Genomic DNA, 18972 nt, shown 5'->3' with positions numbered 1-18972 from the left:
CCTTGTATGAATTTTCATATTGTGGTGGTGTACAATCCACCATCAAGTTGCAGCACAACTTTTTATCATAACTTAAAGGAATTGTTAACAGGATTTAGAAACAACAGTGAAGTAATCATTTTGGGGGATTTTTATATAAACTGGATGGACAAAAAATTTTAAAAAACCACTTGGAGAACTGACAGCAAAATTAGATTTTCACCAGTTAATCAATAGTCCCTCTCGTATCACTTAAAAACAGTCAAACTTTAATAGATTACATTTTTTTCAAATAAACCTGGTCGAATCATAAAATCCTATAACTTGGTGTGCGGCTTATCTGACCACAATATTACTCTCATTGCAAGAAAATTATCTCAAAATCGTTTTGTCAGTCGCTATGATACACAGAAACAGACTGTAATACAAATTCCAAGACAGGATGTACCCAAATTTTAGGCCGAATTAGCTAAAGTTAATTGGGATGATGTTTCCAGTCAGAATCAGATAAATGATTGCTGCAATACATGTATTCTTAATGTTTGTAATACTATGAATAAGTTTCTTAAAACTTATTCATAGTAAGTTTATATATATATATAAACTGTGGTTGCTGAAATAGTAAAATTCAAGAAATAGATATTTTTAAATTGCAAAGAATTTCTTTCAACTTCAGATTTCAATGAAGTTGAAATTTCAGTTTCAGACAACTGTAAAAATTATATTGTTAATGCTTCAATATTTGAGTTTCTGTACAGAAGTTTATATACATAAAATAGCCATGCATATTTTATATGAAATTGTGGATAAAATATTGATAAATCTATAGTGAAATAAAATGAGTAGAAAAATGAGTAGAATAAAACTAGACTGAACGGAACAATCTGCTGATGTAGAACAAAGACCAACATTTGTAGGGAGAAAAAAAAAGAGAGATTTGCTGCAACCCTTCAATTTGCCTGCTGAGGATTTCAAATGTAGTTGGATGCCAAGTTGATAATAAAGAACCACATAAAGTCGGCAGTAAACACACCCTGAGGAGTCTGTCCCCGCTGAGGTTTCCTCTCTGGGGCTTTAGTGGCAGAAGATGAAGGGTGTGACAGAATAATGAGGAAAGAAGGGAGAGGGATTTTTTTCTCCTTGTTTTTATTTCTTCTTTTTCAAACAGTAAGCTAAGCAAGTGAAAAACGGAGCTCTGCATAACAGCAACGTATGGAACCACCTGCTTGACACACATTCAAACTGGAAACTGTGCACCCTACGCGGCATCCTACTGCAACATACCTCTGACCACAACTCAAAGGGGCGTCTGTGTCTCAGAGGCACACATCTCTTAGCAAACACAAAGACACATGGGGAAGTCTTTACCGTCTAGGCTGCAGTTCCCTTCCCTCAGTGTTTGGTGTGTAATTACTGCATTATTAAGCCCCTGTGGCCGAGTAATGACTAACTACTGCGCTTGCCACTGAGAGGGAAGTGTCACACAATCTCTGCACATCAAATTACAGTCACTCACTCAAAGTCAGCACTCTCTTTAAAGTCAGTTTGGAAATGCAAAATGGGGAAATCGCAAAGTCTGCAAAGTCCAAATCCTCTAAAGTTTAAAATGTCCTAAAAACTCCCACCTGCTAAGTGAGAAACAACAGCTAACAAATGACAACTGTTGAATGTGTGACCCTTAAACAGGCAAAGAACAGAAGGGGTGGTTAGGGGAAATTTCAGTGGGATGCACAGGCCCTACAGCTTTTAAACAGTTGCAACAAAACACCTCTAAAGCTGAGTCACACCACTCCCACTGGCTATGATTTACATACCTCACTACTATGAATATGATAATATAATGTGTCATACTTAAATTGTGCTTTATTTCAACCCAGAAGGCATTTATACATGTAGTTCACCAAATCAAGCAGAAATATTTTCAGAGAACAATAATTTTGCCGGATGTTTTAAGTGAAGAACAAGTTGTGTGTTTTTCCAGTAAGAAGACATGCTTTGGAGCTTACTTTATAAAACTTAGCTCCGGTGTCATTCTGGAAAAGACTCAAACTCTTGCTGTCCAGTCTCCAGTAATGTCTCTTCCGCTGTAAAAGAAGAGCAGAAAAACAAGGCGCTGAAGATACACATTTTAACAATATTACAAAAATGTGTGATTATTATTTCAGAGGTAAATTAAGCAGCTTTGGAAACTTTTATGCAGCATGGAGGAGATAACAGATGGAGTTGACTACTTTGTTTCAATGATGCTAGTCTTACCAGGTTGTCCCTGCTTGTATAGTGAACCATCCAGCCCTCCTTCACCACAGTGGAGCTCCGTCTCTTGGTGTGCTTTATAGACTGGACCACCCGCATGAGTGGGATGTTGCTGCTGGTTGAAGGACTACACAAACAAAACCATAATTCTTATACATCTCAAGTTTATTTAAATACTTTAAGTATACACACTTTAAAATGGTCATAAAAGCAATTTGTTTCACCAAAGCTTTCTCACACTTCAACTACTATACTGTTCGACATGTTACAAAAACAAACTTAAGTATATTTGTTTTTTAATTCTGCAACAGATCTACACAAGGTAGCGCATAATTTTGAGAGGACAAGGATACGTGGCTTTTAAACATTTCCACAAAAAACAAGTCTGAAGAATTGCATTTAGCATCCCTTTACACTGATAACCCAAAACGGGCATCATTCACAAGCCACCTAATTAATAAATAGAGTCCATCTGTGTCTAATTTAATTTTAGAATAAATCCAGCTGTTCCATGAACGTCCAAGAAGTGTGTTGGAGATCACAAGTAAACAGAATCATTGAGAAGGAGGAGCACAGCAGACAGATCAGGGTGAAGTTCTGGAGAAGTCTAAGGCAGAGTTTGGTTATAAAAAACTAACCATTAATCAGAGAAACAGCCAAGATGTTCATCTGTTCACACGGCAACTATTAGTTGCCGTTTATAAAGTGGAAACAGGAGACCAGTGTGCAAAAAGGTGCTCTGGTCATATGAGAGAAAATATAACAACAAACAAAACACTATATATGAGAGATAAACAACACTGCACACAACATTAAAACAGACAGTGGCTGCATCATGCTGTGGGAGTGCTTTTATTTTTAGCAAGACAACAGACCCTAAACATACAACAAAGTGGTTTAAAACAAAGGTATCGTTGTGTTAGAATGGCCTAGATCAGGGGTGGGCAACTCCAGGTCTCGAGGGCTGGTCTCCTGCAACTTTTAGGTGTGTCTCTACTTCAACACACCTGAGTAAAATAATTAGGCCATTAGCAGGACTCTGTAGAACTTGACTGCACTTAGGTGATTCAGCTGTTGGAGACATCTAAGAGTTGCAGGACACTGGCCCTCGAGGACCAGGTTTGCCCACCCCTGGCCTAGATAAAGTCCCAACCTGAATACTGCTGAAGATCTGCTGCAGGACTTGAACACACATGTGCTCTGAATCTTTGCATTCAATCTGTCTGAGGTTGAGCTATTCTGTCCCTAAAAGTGCTGTTCAAAATATACTCCAAAAGACTTAAAGATCTGATTCAAACTCAGACATTGACAGAAGGGAAGAGAACATAACTGAAGGCCAAGGTTTCCAGATTTTTATTTGTTAAAAAAAACATTATTTTTTCCACTGTGACATAAAATCCCAATACAAAACACTGAAGCTCATAAGGGCAAACGTCACAAAATGCAAAAAAGTTTAAAATGAATGAATACTTTTGTAAAGCATACAATCTGAAACAGCTAGACCAAGATGAGGTATACAATTAACGTCTCTGGTTTCAATAGGTCTCTGTCATGTTTTCTCAAACCCATCAAAAATAAAGCATAAGAACTAACCAGAGTGCAGTGATACAACAAAGTAAACACTGCCACCTACAGAGATGTTTATGTCGTCAACCTGAGGAAAGCCATCTGTCAAAGTGATTGTATTTTTATCCCACCTTATAGTCTTGATAGGCTCTTCATCCTTCTCTCTGTCAGTGAAGGGAGAGTCCATGCTGAACATCCCGTCTGGAGTGGATGGTTCATCTGGGTCGTCCAGACTTCGTCCACCGTCCATATCACCACTATCCACCTCCATCATATCCATGGTGGTATCAGAATCGGGCCCGGGGCTGGCTGGCTCTAAATATTTAAATGCAGGTGTTTTATATAATGAATAATACAGAGTAGAATTGTGCAGACCTTCAATAATATGAGAAAAACATCCAGAAAAACAGATTTATTTTAACGACTCCACCGCTCTTGTCACTCATAGTATAATATGATTGAAGAAATAACCAAGTAGACATCAATTATTTAACAGTGTATTGCCTATCACCCAAGTATACAAACAAGTAAGAGAAGTGAAAAATCAAAAGCTTAAGGTACTGCTTACCACCATTGAAGTCCACTTCCCCTAAACAGTCTCTTGGTACCTTTGATGCACACCGCTTATGGCAGTTAAATCTGCAGTCTGGAATGTAATAATTATAATGAGGTGTTTGCATTTTTTCTGATCATTTCAAGCTCAGCATGTTCATACACAGTGTTACCTTTACACTGCATTCCCTGGCGAAAGAGACCCTTGAGTAGCCGTTTGCAGTACTGGCAGATGGTTGGCCGAGTGTAAGTGTGGATGGCGAAGGTGTGCGGCACCTTCACCCGCGTCTTCTCCATCTTATCCATCCAGATAGGCCTGCCGCTCCAGGACAGGATGCGCTTCCCCGCTTCCTGATGCGACCGCTGTTGCTGAAGTTGGATGAACGGAGAAACAGTCAAATGCTTGGGAGGGGATGGGAGACATTATAAGGAGTTAAAACCAGTGACAGGAACAAAGCGTGATAACTTCAACTTTTAGTATCTTGCAGTTAATCACTATTACAGCTTGGCTGGAAAAGCAGCACACTGATGACAACTCATGTCTATGTTGAATGGATGGTAATAAGAAGTTTAAAAGCAACCAGAATTACATTCGTAGCCTAAACGGACAATTGTCATTCAGTTATTCAATTATGTTTTCTGACTAAAAAACTGTCAAAGCTTGTGAATAAGAGCAGGCTTTTGGGAATTCAGTCTTTATAAAATACTTTTTTGTGAGCAAACTCAACAGGAGAGAGTGAAAAAGATGCTAACCAACATGTTGATTTGTAAAATATGTCATGACTCATTCCTAAACTTAATTTTAGACAAAACAAAAGGAGTGAATGAGAAGTACTTCAGTAGTATCACATTTGTTCTTATAATTATATTTAAAAACACTAAAGCAGTGTTTCTCAACCTTTTTCGGGCAAGCGCCCCCCTAGCCCTAATCCAGGTCCCTCACCGCCCCCCACCAAATAATTTGTAGGCTACTTTGCACTGACAATTATTTTATTATTAATGTTACTATCATTATTGTAGATGTTTTGAATCGGCGCACCGATTATGTTTTCCAGTACACTTCACGCCCCTTACGCTCCTTCACCTCGCGCACATAACGGGGTAAATGTAGCGAGTTTTGCCCTAAACGTATCGCCGTCTGGTGGAGGGGGGCTGGGAGGGAGGCGAACGTATGTTTCTACGCTCCTTCGTGGGGGGCGTCGATTTATGTTTTTGCATCCACCTGAATAATGTGTAGTTGCGCCCCTGCCCATGACATTTCAACAATATTTTACCTTTTATCTGGAAATAGTGTTTGTTTATTCTTGCCATACAGTCCTCTGTATTAATTATTGCTCGAAAGGTCTTCCTCCGTATTTACTTTAATTTCTTAGTTTATTCTTGCATTTTGTTCTTCATTCATTTCCATTTAGTTTCATTTGATTAGTATTATCCTCTCTTGGTTTATTGCTATGTCCTGGTTTACTGGTTTAGTTTCTTTCCTGTTGCTAGATTTATTTTATCGTTTATTGACCATCAGTAATATTCATTCATCACCTGCTGCGCCTCCTAATCGTCATGTGTTTCACATCATGTGTTGATTTTTCACTGTTCAGCGTCGGATTCTCTGTTTTTATGCCATAATTCACATCTAGTTCGTCACTCCGTTTTATGTCCCACTTCTCCTGTTTCAGAGTTTTGCGCAATGTGCGCGGTTTTGTTTTTTTTTTTTGTTTGTTTGTTTTTTTAACTCCCTAAGGTGCAGGGCAGTCGGGAAGCGTATCCATGGGGAAAAGGCAGACTGACATGAACCTTTTAAAACAACGGAAACAATTTCTGCATTCTGATTATTGAAATTTTAAAGTGCTGTGTTGTTCTATCACCCCGTTTCATACCCGACCACTTACAGCACCGGTGTTAACGCTACAAAATGAACGCTCTCTATCGAGGTATCACCCATGGAGGGATTTCTTTATTTAAATGGGTTCATTTTTCAGAGGGATACAAAGTGAGGGTATCGTGATTTTAGTAATTACATGTTTATAAGAGCGATTTTCTGTTGTCCTTCCATGGAAGCGGGCAGCTTTCAAACGAAAATAAAACACTTTTTAATATAAATTGCTGCTTTGACATGATCACAGAACTGCCAAAACATATGCAGCCTACATAAATACCAGACAAAGTGAATCACAGCAGCGTTATCAGCCGTTGTAACGCTGAACTGATGTGGAGCGGAACTGCGCCATGAAGCTACAAACACTGAATAGAAGAAGAGCTGCCATCAATACCGTTGCAGCCAAGCATGATTTAATGTTACACAATACAGTTTTACCAAGTTGTTCAAAGTCTAAACTGGTATTGTTGTGCATTTAAGGTGTAAAGTTTACCTTCGACCAAACGCCCCCCAAAGGCATCCGAGCCCCCCCCTTTTGTAAAAATGTCCGCCAGCGCCCCCTGCCGTCCTCTGAACGCCCCCTGGGGGGCGGTACCGCCCACGTTGAGAACCGTTACACTAGAGGTTTCTTTATAATTTTTTTAGCCAAAGGTATTTGGAGCTACTGTGGTTCTGGAGCTGCAGGTTGCAGACCCCCTAGCTTAGGGGGTAAATTTGTTAAAATGAATTCATATTTGCTTGTCTGAACTGAATTTAAAGCTAGTTTTGACTAGCTAGTTTTGACAAAACACTAATAAGTTTAGTGCAGTCTTTTTGACTTTTAAATAAGTCTCTAAAAAGTGAAAAGAAAAGATCTCAGAGTATTTGAATGACTTTCCAAGCCCACAAAAAGCTTATTAACTTTGCCGTGTTTTACCACATAAGAGCATAAGAGTTCCCATTTTATTTGCATAAATCAAACAGTCTGGAAACTCCTGGCAGAAAAGGGAGGGACACACATTCCATTTCTTTACCGAAACATTAGTAGTTGCAAAATCCTGGACTTCAATAGACTTTTAATATCATTACCATAATTACATTTCCTTATGACCTTTGGCGTGGATGCACAGTAGGAAAGATTCCTCTGTGGCTTTAAGTGAAATTTGTTTCATAAGACCTCACTGAGAAGCTTCACACTGAGTCAGTGCAGCTAAATTTAATTTTCTGCATCAGTGGGATTCTACAAAGTGGCCTTGCAAAGGGGCCAAATCTGAAGTTTGTAAACATTTACCACAATTGAAAACTCATCTGGCTTTTCCGTTTCTGTCAAGCTATAAAAAAAATAAAAAAAAACACCTCACTCCGAGTAACAAAGGAGTAATTTAATAATTTAAAGCTAGAATGATTTCCTTCAATCAGAGCTCACCTCATCAGGAACAACCACTGTATTTTCAGCAGGTAGTGCTCTCGGAACGGATAGGGATGGTCCTGGCAGTGAAACATTGGACAACCGTCTTTTCCTCACGCCGGTACAGTTATTGGGGATCTTGAAGGCACAACGCTTGTGATAGTTCAGCCCACATCCTGGAAAAAAGAACAGAAAACAAAACCCAGTTTAAAGCTTAAAAAAACCTACATGATAAAAACCAAAAGTTTGAAAACTGACGACAAATAAACTAAAAAAAATGTAAATAATGATAAAATAACATTGCAATTATAAATTTAATGTGACCAAAAGTAAAGGATTTAATTAAAGTCTGAATTAAAAAATGACAAAACTGTTAACCCTAACTGGGTTGAACTTGACTAAGTTACCAAAAATAAATAAATAAATAAAAAAGATTTTTACAAAATCAAGTCTTAACAAATTCCTCCAGATTTGCGTGTGTGCTTCCAACCTTCACATTTGAGCCCCTGGCGGACGAGACCCCACAGCATCTCCCCACAGTAGTCGCAGAAGGTGGGGGCCTTGTAGGAGTGCACGTAGAGGGCATGAGGTCGGATCTGGAAGTCCTCAACTGTGGCTTGAGCTGGAGACAAAGAGAAGAATGTAAATGATGTGGTATCAAATAAAAAAAAGTAGAACAAATGTAGATAACGGCAAAGAAAATGGCAGAAAATGGGTAATGAGGACAGATGAAAAGGAATCAAAAACAGGGCAAAGCAGATCAGTGGTTTGTAACAGAACACCATTACTCATAACTAAATAAAATGCATTGATGTGACACTGTAAGGAATACTGGTTTCAAAAGGGATGCTTTCGAAAAAAATAATATACTTTAAATAAAACAATCTTTGTATTTTACTAGGGCTTTTTCTGGTTAGAAAAGCTGTTATTATCTGGGCACTTTAGACTAAGAAATAAGCATGGTTAGATTTCAAAGTGTAGAATAATTCTGGCTTTTTTATTCTTCTCTCTCAACTGGAAGCTAAAACCTTTCTGCAGGAACTCTATATAAAACTAGAGGGAAATAAAAGTCTGTCTTTAACTCTGCCATCATGATGTACTGCACTTCAAAAAAAAACTTCAGGTAATAAGGCTCCATTTTGTCTAATGATTTATATTCTGCTAAAGAAATTGAACTTTTTGTATTTGTTTTTCAGCCCAAAGTCAGCATATGCTATTTTCACTTCAAATTAAATTAAATATACCATCAGAGACCTAGCAGACACTTTCCACAGTAACAAGCAAAGGTTTTCACACAGTTTGCCTCACACCTGGCTCACACTTTGTCATCCTACGACCACTAACAAAACAGGACATAAGTTGCAAAAGAAATCTGAAAAATGTGGTGTGCACTGGTACCCATCCCTATTTTACTCTGAAAATTCTAAATGAAATCGAGTGCACCACAATGTCTTTCAAAGTCTCCCAAATAGCAAAACAGGGTAATGTACTATCAGCCTAAATATCACTGTTCTGTAAAGCCCTGTCCAGATAATTGGGTAAGTGACGCATTATTCAGAGTAGGGGTGAAATGATTAGTGGTTTTAGTTTTTGATCTACCCTGAAATGGTTGATGGTGTTCTGTGAGTTTGTATGTTTGTGTTTTTATGATGTAAAGCACTTCGAACTGCCTTGTTGCTGAAATGTGCTATACAAACAAACTTCATCGACTGACTGATTGAAACTTATGGTTTGCAATCTTGTTTAAATGTAATTGCTATTAGAAACATGCATAACATCATTGTTGAAAACTCAAAAGGACTTAAACCAAAGAAGTAGAATCAAAGACATTTTTAAAGCTTAGCATCGTTCAGTCTGCTTTACCATGCATATAACTTCATATGACAATAACATCCATTATCTAGCACTTTCCAAATGTCTTCTCTGAAGAAGAGATACAGAGTTAAATTCAGTTTCCTTATCCCACCTAAAACTATATTCAAACAGCTTTCAGCTGAAGAAGAGTCCTGTGCTGCATTAGGCAAAAACATTAAAGAGAAACTGAAATAAAACTTCAGAAAGCTGGATCAACTTGTGAAGGAAAGAGCACAGCATGTCTCTACAGATTAAGCAGGAGGATGTTCTGCAACCGTTGCTGCTATACCATCAATGCTGCAGTAGAGGGCATCACATCTGCAGCATCAACAAATCATCCTTATCAGTCTATCTGAGAGGATAAAATCAAATCCAGCATAGTTTCAAATATGTTTCCCTTTCGTCTTTTCTTTTCCCGAATCTTTCATTATTTTCAAAGTAAACACTTTGTTCATTGCTGGGAATGAGCCTTGATCAAATATGGGGCTGGATAATCAAACATTTGAAAAGGAGAAGTTCAGAACCCATTTTTCTGTGCTTGTCTGACACTTCTGTTTTCTCTCAGTGCTGTTCCCATAAAAATCATTTAAGCAGCTACAGCATCCAACAAGAGGCAGGTGGTCTTTACACTGAGGTTAAGTAGTGAAAGTTGGTGTGGTGACAAAAGCGACGTCCCACCGCGTGTTGTAGTCCCACATCTCTTTCTGGATGAAAAACTCCTTCTTCAAATTAGTTTCTATGATGATATGTTGAACACATTAAAATACAAACTTTGTTTAGTTCTTTATATTTTAACGTCAAGATTTCAAATCACATTATGAAATACATACAAAGCACAAAAGAAATAAAACTCCAGCAGGTCACATGTCAACAGGAGAAAATAGCAGCATTCACAACAGGGCATTTCTTTGCAGTCACCGAGTTGTCCAACGCTTCCTGTTAATTAGCAACAAAAACCACAAAACATAAACATGACTGCTGCTTTTAGGGTATTTCTCACAAGAGATGAATGTGGTGTCTATTTGCTATGAGCAGTAAAAAAAAAAAAAAACTTTGGCGCAGTTGGTAGAGCTGTTGTCTTGCAGCAGGAAGGTTCTGGGTTCGATTCCTGGCCCTGGTCTTTCTGCATGGAGTTTGAATGTTCTCMCTGTGCCTGCGTGGGTTTTCTCCGGGTACTCTGGTTTCCTCCCACAGTTCAAAAACATGACTGTCAGGTTAATTGGCCTCCCCAAATTGTCCCTAGGTGTGAGTGTGTGTGTGCATGGTTGTTTGTCCTGTGTGTCTCTGTGTTGCCCTGCAACACACTAGCGACCAGTCCAGGTGACCCTGCCTCTCGCGTGGAATGTTAACTGGGCGAGAGGCGCACATGGATCCATGGATGGAATATAATATACCACCTGTGATAATAACAGTTAATTGCGCTTTGTGTGTGTTTGGGTTGATGACATCACAAGAAACACCAGAATTAAGTTAACCAGCAAGTTGACAATCTGGACTTTTGTCAGATTTCAACACTGATATGGAATCAATATTTTATGTGTTTAAGCCAGAGAATAACTCCACTGACCTCAGTGGGACTCAATGAAATCCCTCAATATTTTTACATCCTGCATGTGTTACATTACATACTTCCAGGTCAAATTGCATACATTTTAAGGTGTTAACAGCTAAAGTACTTTTAAAGCTTTCATTTACCTTGCTCCGACACCACCACAAAACGCCATTTATTTGAGTTTTATGTCACGGTCTACAATCTCCAAGTAATGCATAATTGTGAAGGACAAGGGAAACTGCACACTTTTTTCAAAAATATTTCCCAAACAAAAACCAGAAAAGTGTGGCTTGCATTCATGTTCACCTCTGCTGAGTCAATAATATGTAAAACCAGTATTTTGGGGTACATCTTTACCTGGTTTGCAAATAATCTAGAGACTATTTTTTTATTGTTAATCCTTCATATAAATCAGACATGTGGGACAAGAAATAGTTGTTTCAAGAGATTCTCCCATTTGAGCTGTAGATCTTTGCAGCTCCTCCAGAGTTAACTAAGGTCACATGGCTGCTGATTAATGTTCTCCTTGTCCAGTCTATCAGTTTCACCTTACTTTTCCTTTTTCACATAATGGATTGAACACTGCTAAGTGAGATGTTCAAAGTTCAGCTAAAAATATAGTTTTTTATGCTAATACCTGCTTTCAGGATCTTCTGAAAGCAGGTATTGCTCTCCATGATGCTGTTTGTTCACTAAAGATTTCTAACAAACCTATGTGGCCTTCACAGAACAACGGAGGCTAAACTACAACCAGGTGGAAACTATTCACTACTTAGTTGACTTTGAAGGCAGTTGGTTGCATAGCATTTTGTTAGGATTATCAGAGTTGATAACAGGGCTGATTACAAAGGCACACCACTTCAGATTTTTATTTGCAAAAACCTTTGAAAACTGTCTATTTCCTGCCTACTTTACAAACATGCAGTACTTCTTGTTGGTCTGTAATATAAAATCACAATGAAATACATTGAAGACTGTGGCTGTAGTGTGACAAACTGAATAGAGGCTTAAGGTATAGCTAATCTCTGCACAAGTTTCTTCTTTGTGTTTTAAAATGGACAACTTTAACTGAAAACCATGCTGTGGTTCTCATACACAGGTTACGCCACACAGAACACAAGTAAATAAAATTTAAAAAATATAATATATTTTGACTTAATATTTGTTTGTTTTTCCAGAAATCAACTTGCTACAAGTTAAGTGCTTGTCTAACACTAGAAAATCATACAGATTTTTTTTTTTTTTTTTACAAATAGAAACCATTCAATGAGCTTAACACAGCATTAGTCACATTTTTTGTTAGCAGATATACATTAAAAATCAAAAAGACTCCAAACTGAATGAGAATATTAATGTAGAACCTATTTTCAATTAACTGGAACAGATCCCCACTCCCAAACGTCAGAATAAGGAAAACATGAACTGTAATCTAGGACTATAGCATAGCAATTAAACTCTGAAACCGAATTAAAATAAAAATAACTTAGAAATTATTGATAATCCACGGATCTTTAATAATGTCATAGGAACAGTAGCCACTGCATTTTTATTGCAGTCACTGATGAACAATCTACTGCAGTTGTGTTTGCTTCGGTCTGCATCACAGACCATAAACGATGAAAAATATTTATTGGCTAAACTCTCTTAAAGCTGCAATCTCCACAACAGAAGCTGCCATGAATGCGCAGGCTAGTAAGCATGGCCAAAGATGACGGCCGATAAACAGATTTCCTGTAACAATAATTTGGTTCTCCGACAGAAGCACAGTTCTAGTAAACGAGTAATCTTGAGCAGAACTTACATGAGCTATTTTTTTTGGAATAACAAAATAACAATTCACAACAAAATATCAACAAAAAAAAAACTCACAAAGAATAGTTATTCTATTGGTGATAAACTACATCTAAAGTGCTTTGGTTTGATTTAACAGAAAAGTTCAGCTGGTAGCTTTAAAAGAAGCTAAAAAAACAGAACAAAGGGACAAACAGCCAGGCCAAAACCTCAAGGGCCAAAAGGGCTCTGCACAGTGTCCGCTGTGTCCAGGGGCCGCCCTGCACATCAGAGCCTGTTTACACTCCAAGGGTCTACTACAATCACTTACTGCAGGAAAAACAAGCGCTTTTCTCTTTGAGCTGCCGGCCAAGAAAAAGCAACCTCTGCCTCTCTCCTGCAGAGAGGAAGATATTCAGATCGTCCCTCTCCCACAGCCACAGACTCCAACAACATACCAGTAGAGGGAAAATGAACGGAAGATGACAGGAGACAAATTGTGGGGCAGAGAAAGTTCAGATTTTTTCTATATCAAATAAACGGCCTGGGAACTCGGAGCTTTCTTTTGTTTCAGTGTCACGAACTGCATTAAATGTTTGAAAAAATATGATTTTGGTGAAGTAGCAAAAGTCCGATCTTCCACAGGAGTTTTAATCAGGCAGCTCAGGAATCACTGAGCTCAACTTTCAGAGTTTACACCTGCAGATGAGTTTAAGGAGGGTAGATTAGATGAGAGGGAATGAAAGCAGGCAGTCAGCTACAGACTGAAACAAAAAGACAAACACAGACAAAGAGAAAGAAAAAGAGGAAGTTCTCCAGTCTTAAGTCTACATTCCTTAGTCCTGATGCCTGAGGAATCCTGGGATTCTAAACCTATACAGTCATCCGCTGCCTAAATCCCTGCAAACAAACCCCTCAGCCCAGGAGAGGCAGTGGGATATGCAGCACAGGTGGTATCAGGTGCTTCCCAGTAGAGACAGATGGAGCTGCAGAACAGATTAAAGCAGAATGGATATTCTGAGGCACTTTTTTAAGTCTCGGCACTCGCAAAGGAAGTTGATTCATTCATTCCAGGAAATGAGAAAGAAAAAAGGTTCACACCTATGAAGCAGCTACAAAGGTGAGCACAAGAAGACAGACACACATGCATTGGCTACAGTGATTACAGGAAGCTTTCATAGCTCGTGTTAAGTTCTTTTATAAAAGCAGTGTAGTTTTAATAAGTATGGGAAAGTGTTGAACTCAGCTCTTGATGTTGACCTTAAAATAAATTGTGTTTTCTGGAAGGGCTGTGAGCATTTATGGCAGAGAATTGAAGCTCCTTCAAGTCTATTCAATTCCAGTAACTGTTTGGATTTTAAAACAGTTGGATTAAACATCTCTGTGAATTTTGTGTTGGCTCTCCTCCTGAATTGAAAGTCTGTAGAAGCATGACGTCAAGTTTGTTTGGAGAAGAATAGACTGAACCAAAACTTTGCCTGTTTTCAAGTATTATAAATGTACATAAACTGGAGCACAAACTGTCAGACTGAAGCTTTGACTGATGTCATCAATTCTGTGTCTCTTTACATTTGTAGGTTCGTCCTTCATCTGGGCTTTTCTCAACTTTACCTAACGCAGCTAAGGTAATCGCTGTAAAATATTCACACCTTCCACATGTTTTGACTTTACACCCACAAGCTTCAGTGTATTTTATTGACCTTTCGTACTTAGCTGTGAAGGAAAATAACACACTTTTCCAAATTTGCAACAGTAAATGAAATCAAGTCTTTTGCACATGTGGAGACCTACAGTTCTAGCCTTTGCAAAATACCTAAAGATCATTCAGACTAAGTAGATAGAAAAGTTCAAATTGTGCCACACATTTTTCACTATTTCTGCTATGATCCATGGTCTTCATGATGCTTTTTGTTCATTATTGTTCTCTAACAAACCTCTGAGGCTTTACTATAGCAGATGCATTAATACCAACATTATATTGCATGTAAGTGGGCTCTTGTAGTTTGGTGACTTCTGAAAGCCTGTTGTTTGAAGTGCATTTTATGTAGGGGTACAACAATACACTACATATTTCAGATTTTTCAAGTGCAAAAAAAAAAAAAAGAAGTATGCTTTTTCTTTCATTTCATAATTATGTACTGCCTAAGTAAAACAAGTTTGTGGTTGTAGCGTGACAAAATGGGAAAAATACACTTCAATGGCCATGAATACTCTATCAAGGAATAGCAAAACGTGTAAAAACGATGAGGTGCTAATAAGAAGAGAATATAACTAAATTTTCACGTCCTCATAAATTGTTTGCATGCATACATACCAGACAGCACCACCTCGATGAGGTCCCCTTCATGGATGTCTTCTACTGAGGTCAGCCTCTGCAGGATGTTTTCATCATTTAAGTCATGGCGGAACAGCAAGATCTTGTCATACATGCCGAAGAAACCACACTCTGGGAACTGAAGAAATACACAGACAGAAGATAAGTAAATGATGCAAGAGAAAGATATCCGTAACATTTACTTTTATGTGCAAGTAGCATTAAAACTTTTTAATGTTAGACTTTCTGCAAAAAACATTAAATGATGCAGATCTGTTTGGGGTTTCTGATTCGTTCGCATAACCTTGTGCTGCAGTGAAACTCTCAAAATTACCCTACTGTGAAAAATAATCATATTATGCCATTTCCAGAGTCTTACATCACCATTTGTAGACGTATAGGAGTATTCTGAACCCGATGACTCAGGAAATGTGCCCCTTCTCAGGCCTCCTTCCCTCATTTCAGAGGAATTTACACTACGAGGTATGAGGAAATGTAACTCAAAGGGATCCCATTTTCAGGATAGAAATCAGGTCATAAAACCTGGATATTAAATTTTTCTATGTGCAGTTCTTTAACTTAATTTGCCAAAGAAAAATCAACAAGGCAACCATACTGCTGTAACCTTCAACTAGCAGACATCTTTACTACTAGTTCTGACCAAAGCTAACATGAAACCAAGTAATCGTAAAAAGGAGTTGCTACAAGACGTAAGATCAGGACCAAAACAGACCAAAGAAGAAATCCTGAGTGTTGAAGAGGAGAGTCAGAGCACAGGAAGTGCAACTCCTCTCAATGCGGAGTCACTTCCTGCCTTTACGGCACATCATAACCTCCTAGTGAGTAATGTTGGCATCCCTATTGTATATCCGAATATACAGCACAATGCAAAAGCATCCATGTCAGTTAAATCTTTTCACATTTTGTAGTGTTATATCCAGAAACTTCATATTTGAGTTTTAAGTGACACATAAGAAAAAAGTGCAAACGAAATTATATGTTATATTTAGTTTTTATGCTGTTGTTTTTTGTTTTACAAAATCAAATTTGAAAAGTGTGCCATGAACATTAAAGTTAACGCTTATCTGTTGTATAATCGCCTTTTGCTGCAGCTATGGCAGCAAAAGCTCAAACACATTGGATGGAAAGCTCCTCTGAATTGGAATTCTCTCCAAAATTCTTAACTGAACTTAGGCCTTAACTTTGACTAGGCCAATATACCACAAGAATATGCTTTGATTTGAACTATTCCATTGTCCAACTCCGGTTTTGTGTTTAGGTTCAATGCCCTTTCTAGTAGGTCAACCTTTATTCTAGTGCCTGGTCTTTGTAGCATTTAGCAAGTTTTCTTCCAGGATTGCGCTGTATGAAGCTCCATCCATCGTCACATCTACTCTCATCAGCTTTCCTGTCACTGCTGAAGAAAAGCACAGCTAAGGCATAAATCTACCACAGTCGTGTCTCATGGTATAATTCTCACGATTCCCAGATTCCCCCACATGTTAGTTGTGTTCTCTGAGTAGCTTGTGGGAAACAGCACTTCTTATGACTGTCATTGAATAAAAGTCATAAGGATTCTTTCTCCCCACCATTTATAAAGTTCTGATTTGTGGAATGCATGTCCTGTTGAGAGAGCCTCTCCTCTGAGCCGTGACTCTATGCAGCTCCTCCAGAGTTACTCTGGGTCACTATGCTGACTATTAAAGAGTTGCCTCAAGCTGACGTCTAAGCAACTTTCTTAATGTTCCTTCTAAAACCTTTTATGCTGCATTAAACAACTAGTGTTGCCACGTCTGTTACAGTCATATAGAGGCAAAATACTTTTAAATCTCAGCACAACTTTATCCCTGAGCTGTCTGATTTCTTCCTTGGTCTTCATGATGCTGATTATTCATAAATTTTAAGAACATTTGTGACATTTACAAAGAGACTAAATTTCACCTGGATTAACTCTATTTATTAATTAGATAAATTTTAAAGCAGTACCTTGCACTTATTTTCAGTAAAATTATTATCTTTTTAATATCAAAGTAATTTCAGGAGGAAGTTCTTCTCATCTCCTGTGACCAACAACACATTTTGCACACCTGACTGAACGGAAAATGTCGATCAACAATACTGAGATTTTTGAATCCAGTTTTCATGGTTTTGTAACAAAGTGGGAACTGGGGGGGGCTCGGACCATGACATCAGCCTAGTGTTGATGCCAAGATGGCTCGTACTGAGGGATACGCCAGCTGTTTCCCCTTGAACCTGGGTCATGCACAATGGGCAGGACAGAACAATATCCACGTGGCCTGGGAGCAGCAGAGGTTGACAGTGTCTGGGCACAGGACACAAAAGACACCTGGGGTCTTTGGAAGTGCCAAGAAAGACCAATACCAAGGTCGTCTGACCGCTGGAGAATCACAGACTGCAGGTGACTTGTAAACAAAGACAAAACTCCAAAAAACAGTCATTTTTGTTATTCACCTCTTTACACCCCAATTGGCAGTGAATCCCCACATATAGTAATGTACTTAGGAAGTGTGTTGATACAGCTATTTAAAAGGACTGTATGCAAATGCTATTTTGTTTTAAATACCTTCAATTCATCACTCTAAAAGGGATGGTACAACAATAAAACCAAGAGATGGTATCAACAATGATTTATCAAATAAAAAGAAACAAAACTGAAAGTGGAAAACCCTTGACTTGCTTCTCCTTAGTTACTTCATCCAGATCAAACTCAAGTGGACTCCACTGCCCTCCCAAGCCAGCCATAAGGTCCGCTTAGTCCTGGGTAAAACCAAGCACCACTCCATTTTAAAACAATTCAACTCATAATTAAATCACGGAGTGAGATCTGCTGCCAGGCCTTAACACTCTCCACTGAAATTATGTCATTGCCTGGCTGAATTTAAACAGTCCAGATGAGTTTTTTCCTTACTTAAGTTAGTTTTATGAACTTTCATTGACTTTCCAGTTCATTTCATCTAGTCTGATCAATCTTTTTAATGGCTTATCCAACTTACCACCATGACATTTGAGGCAGTAATGCATGCAAGAAACAAGACTTCTGTCATCCTAAAAACTTTTGGCCACTACTGTAAGATTGCATAATTTCACTCAAATGTAGTAAAAGCAAATGTAAGTCATCATGGTGGCTAAAACTAAATGAATGATTTTCATAGCTACAAAGATGCAGCTCGGCTCGACACTGTATGTTGCAAGAGGCACGTGTCGGCTTAATGGAATGTTTCCAGCTCACCCCCTCATTCTGACACATCTACTTCCTAAACCCTGTCACGCTTTCAGGTGATTAACACCATGTGGCATGAACCGTCACCGCCCCGTATGTGGAAGAAAAACGGGGAGCATCCTTCCTGAGCTGGCTGCAGTTTTGCTGTGGGGTTTTCCTCCTCCATCCGGACAAGCTGGCTCTCAGATGCACACTTAAAAATTAGAGTCTTTCCAGATTGACCCCCCTCCTATTGGCATATCGAGCAGCACTTTCCACTGTGCAGAGCTCTGTAGCAGGAGCATCTGCAGGCAAGCATGTAGTGCTACAAGGGCAGAGGACACAACTTTCCACACCCGCAAAAGCAAGAGGAAGAATGAGGTACAAGAACAATAGATTGGCAGGTTTAGGACGCTATTTTAACCAGTTCACTTTAGCTAAAAGAAGTGTGTTGATCAGAAAAAGATAGGGTGAATGTATTTCTAAGGCAGACTTTGACACAATGTTTTCTTTCTGGTCTGTGAAAATAAAGCGCTTACCGCCGTTTTACAGCCTTCACGCAAGTTAAATCTCACATAACAGTCTCTACACATATGACTGGATGGATCTCTGAAGGCTAGCAAAGCTTTTTATCATCTTCAAACGAAGATTC

At 38.6% G+C, this 18972-nt stretch overlaps 1 protein-coding gene across 1 annotated transcript in view; it reads right to left on the bottom strand.

Annotated features, from left to right (window-relative positions):
- Positions 1 to 18972, bottom strand: part of prkd3 (protein kinase D3) — a 50223-nt gene that overhangs the window by 10876 nt on the left and 20375 nt on the right. The window contains exons 3-10 of the mRNA XM_008399553.2: positions 15101 to 15239; positions 8101 to 8232; positions 7629 to 7786; positions 4524 to 4719; positions 4367 to 4444; positions 3930 to 4113; positions 2236 to 2359; positions 1986 to 2063 (exon numbers count right to left, since the gene is read on the bottom strand). Coding sequence (XP_008397775.1) covers positions 1986 to 2063; positions 2236 to 2359; positions 3930 to 4113; positions 4367 to 4444; positions 4524 to 4719; positions 7629 to 7786; positions 8101 to 8232; positions 15101 to 15239 — 1089 coding nt within the window. The remainder of the gene's footprint in view (positions 1 to 1985; positions 2064 to 2235; positions 2360 to 3929; positions 4114 to 4366; positions 4445 to 4523; positions 4720 to 7628; positions 7787 to 8100; positions 8233 to 15100; positions 15240 to 18972) is intronic.

This window comes from Poecilia reticulata, linkage group LG22 (assembly GCF_000633615.1).
Source record: "Poecilia reticulata strain Guanapo linkage group LG22, Guppy_female_1.0+MT, whole genome shotgun sequence".
NCBI classification, from domain to species: Eukaryota; Metazoa; Chordata; class Actinopteri; order Cyprinodontiformes; family Poeciliidae; genus Poecilia; species Poecilia reticulata.
The sequence above is the reverse complement of the archived record's forward strand: the minus strand, read 5'-3'. Positions and strand labels throughout refer to the sequence as shown.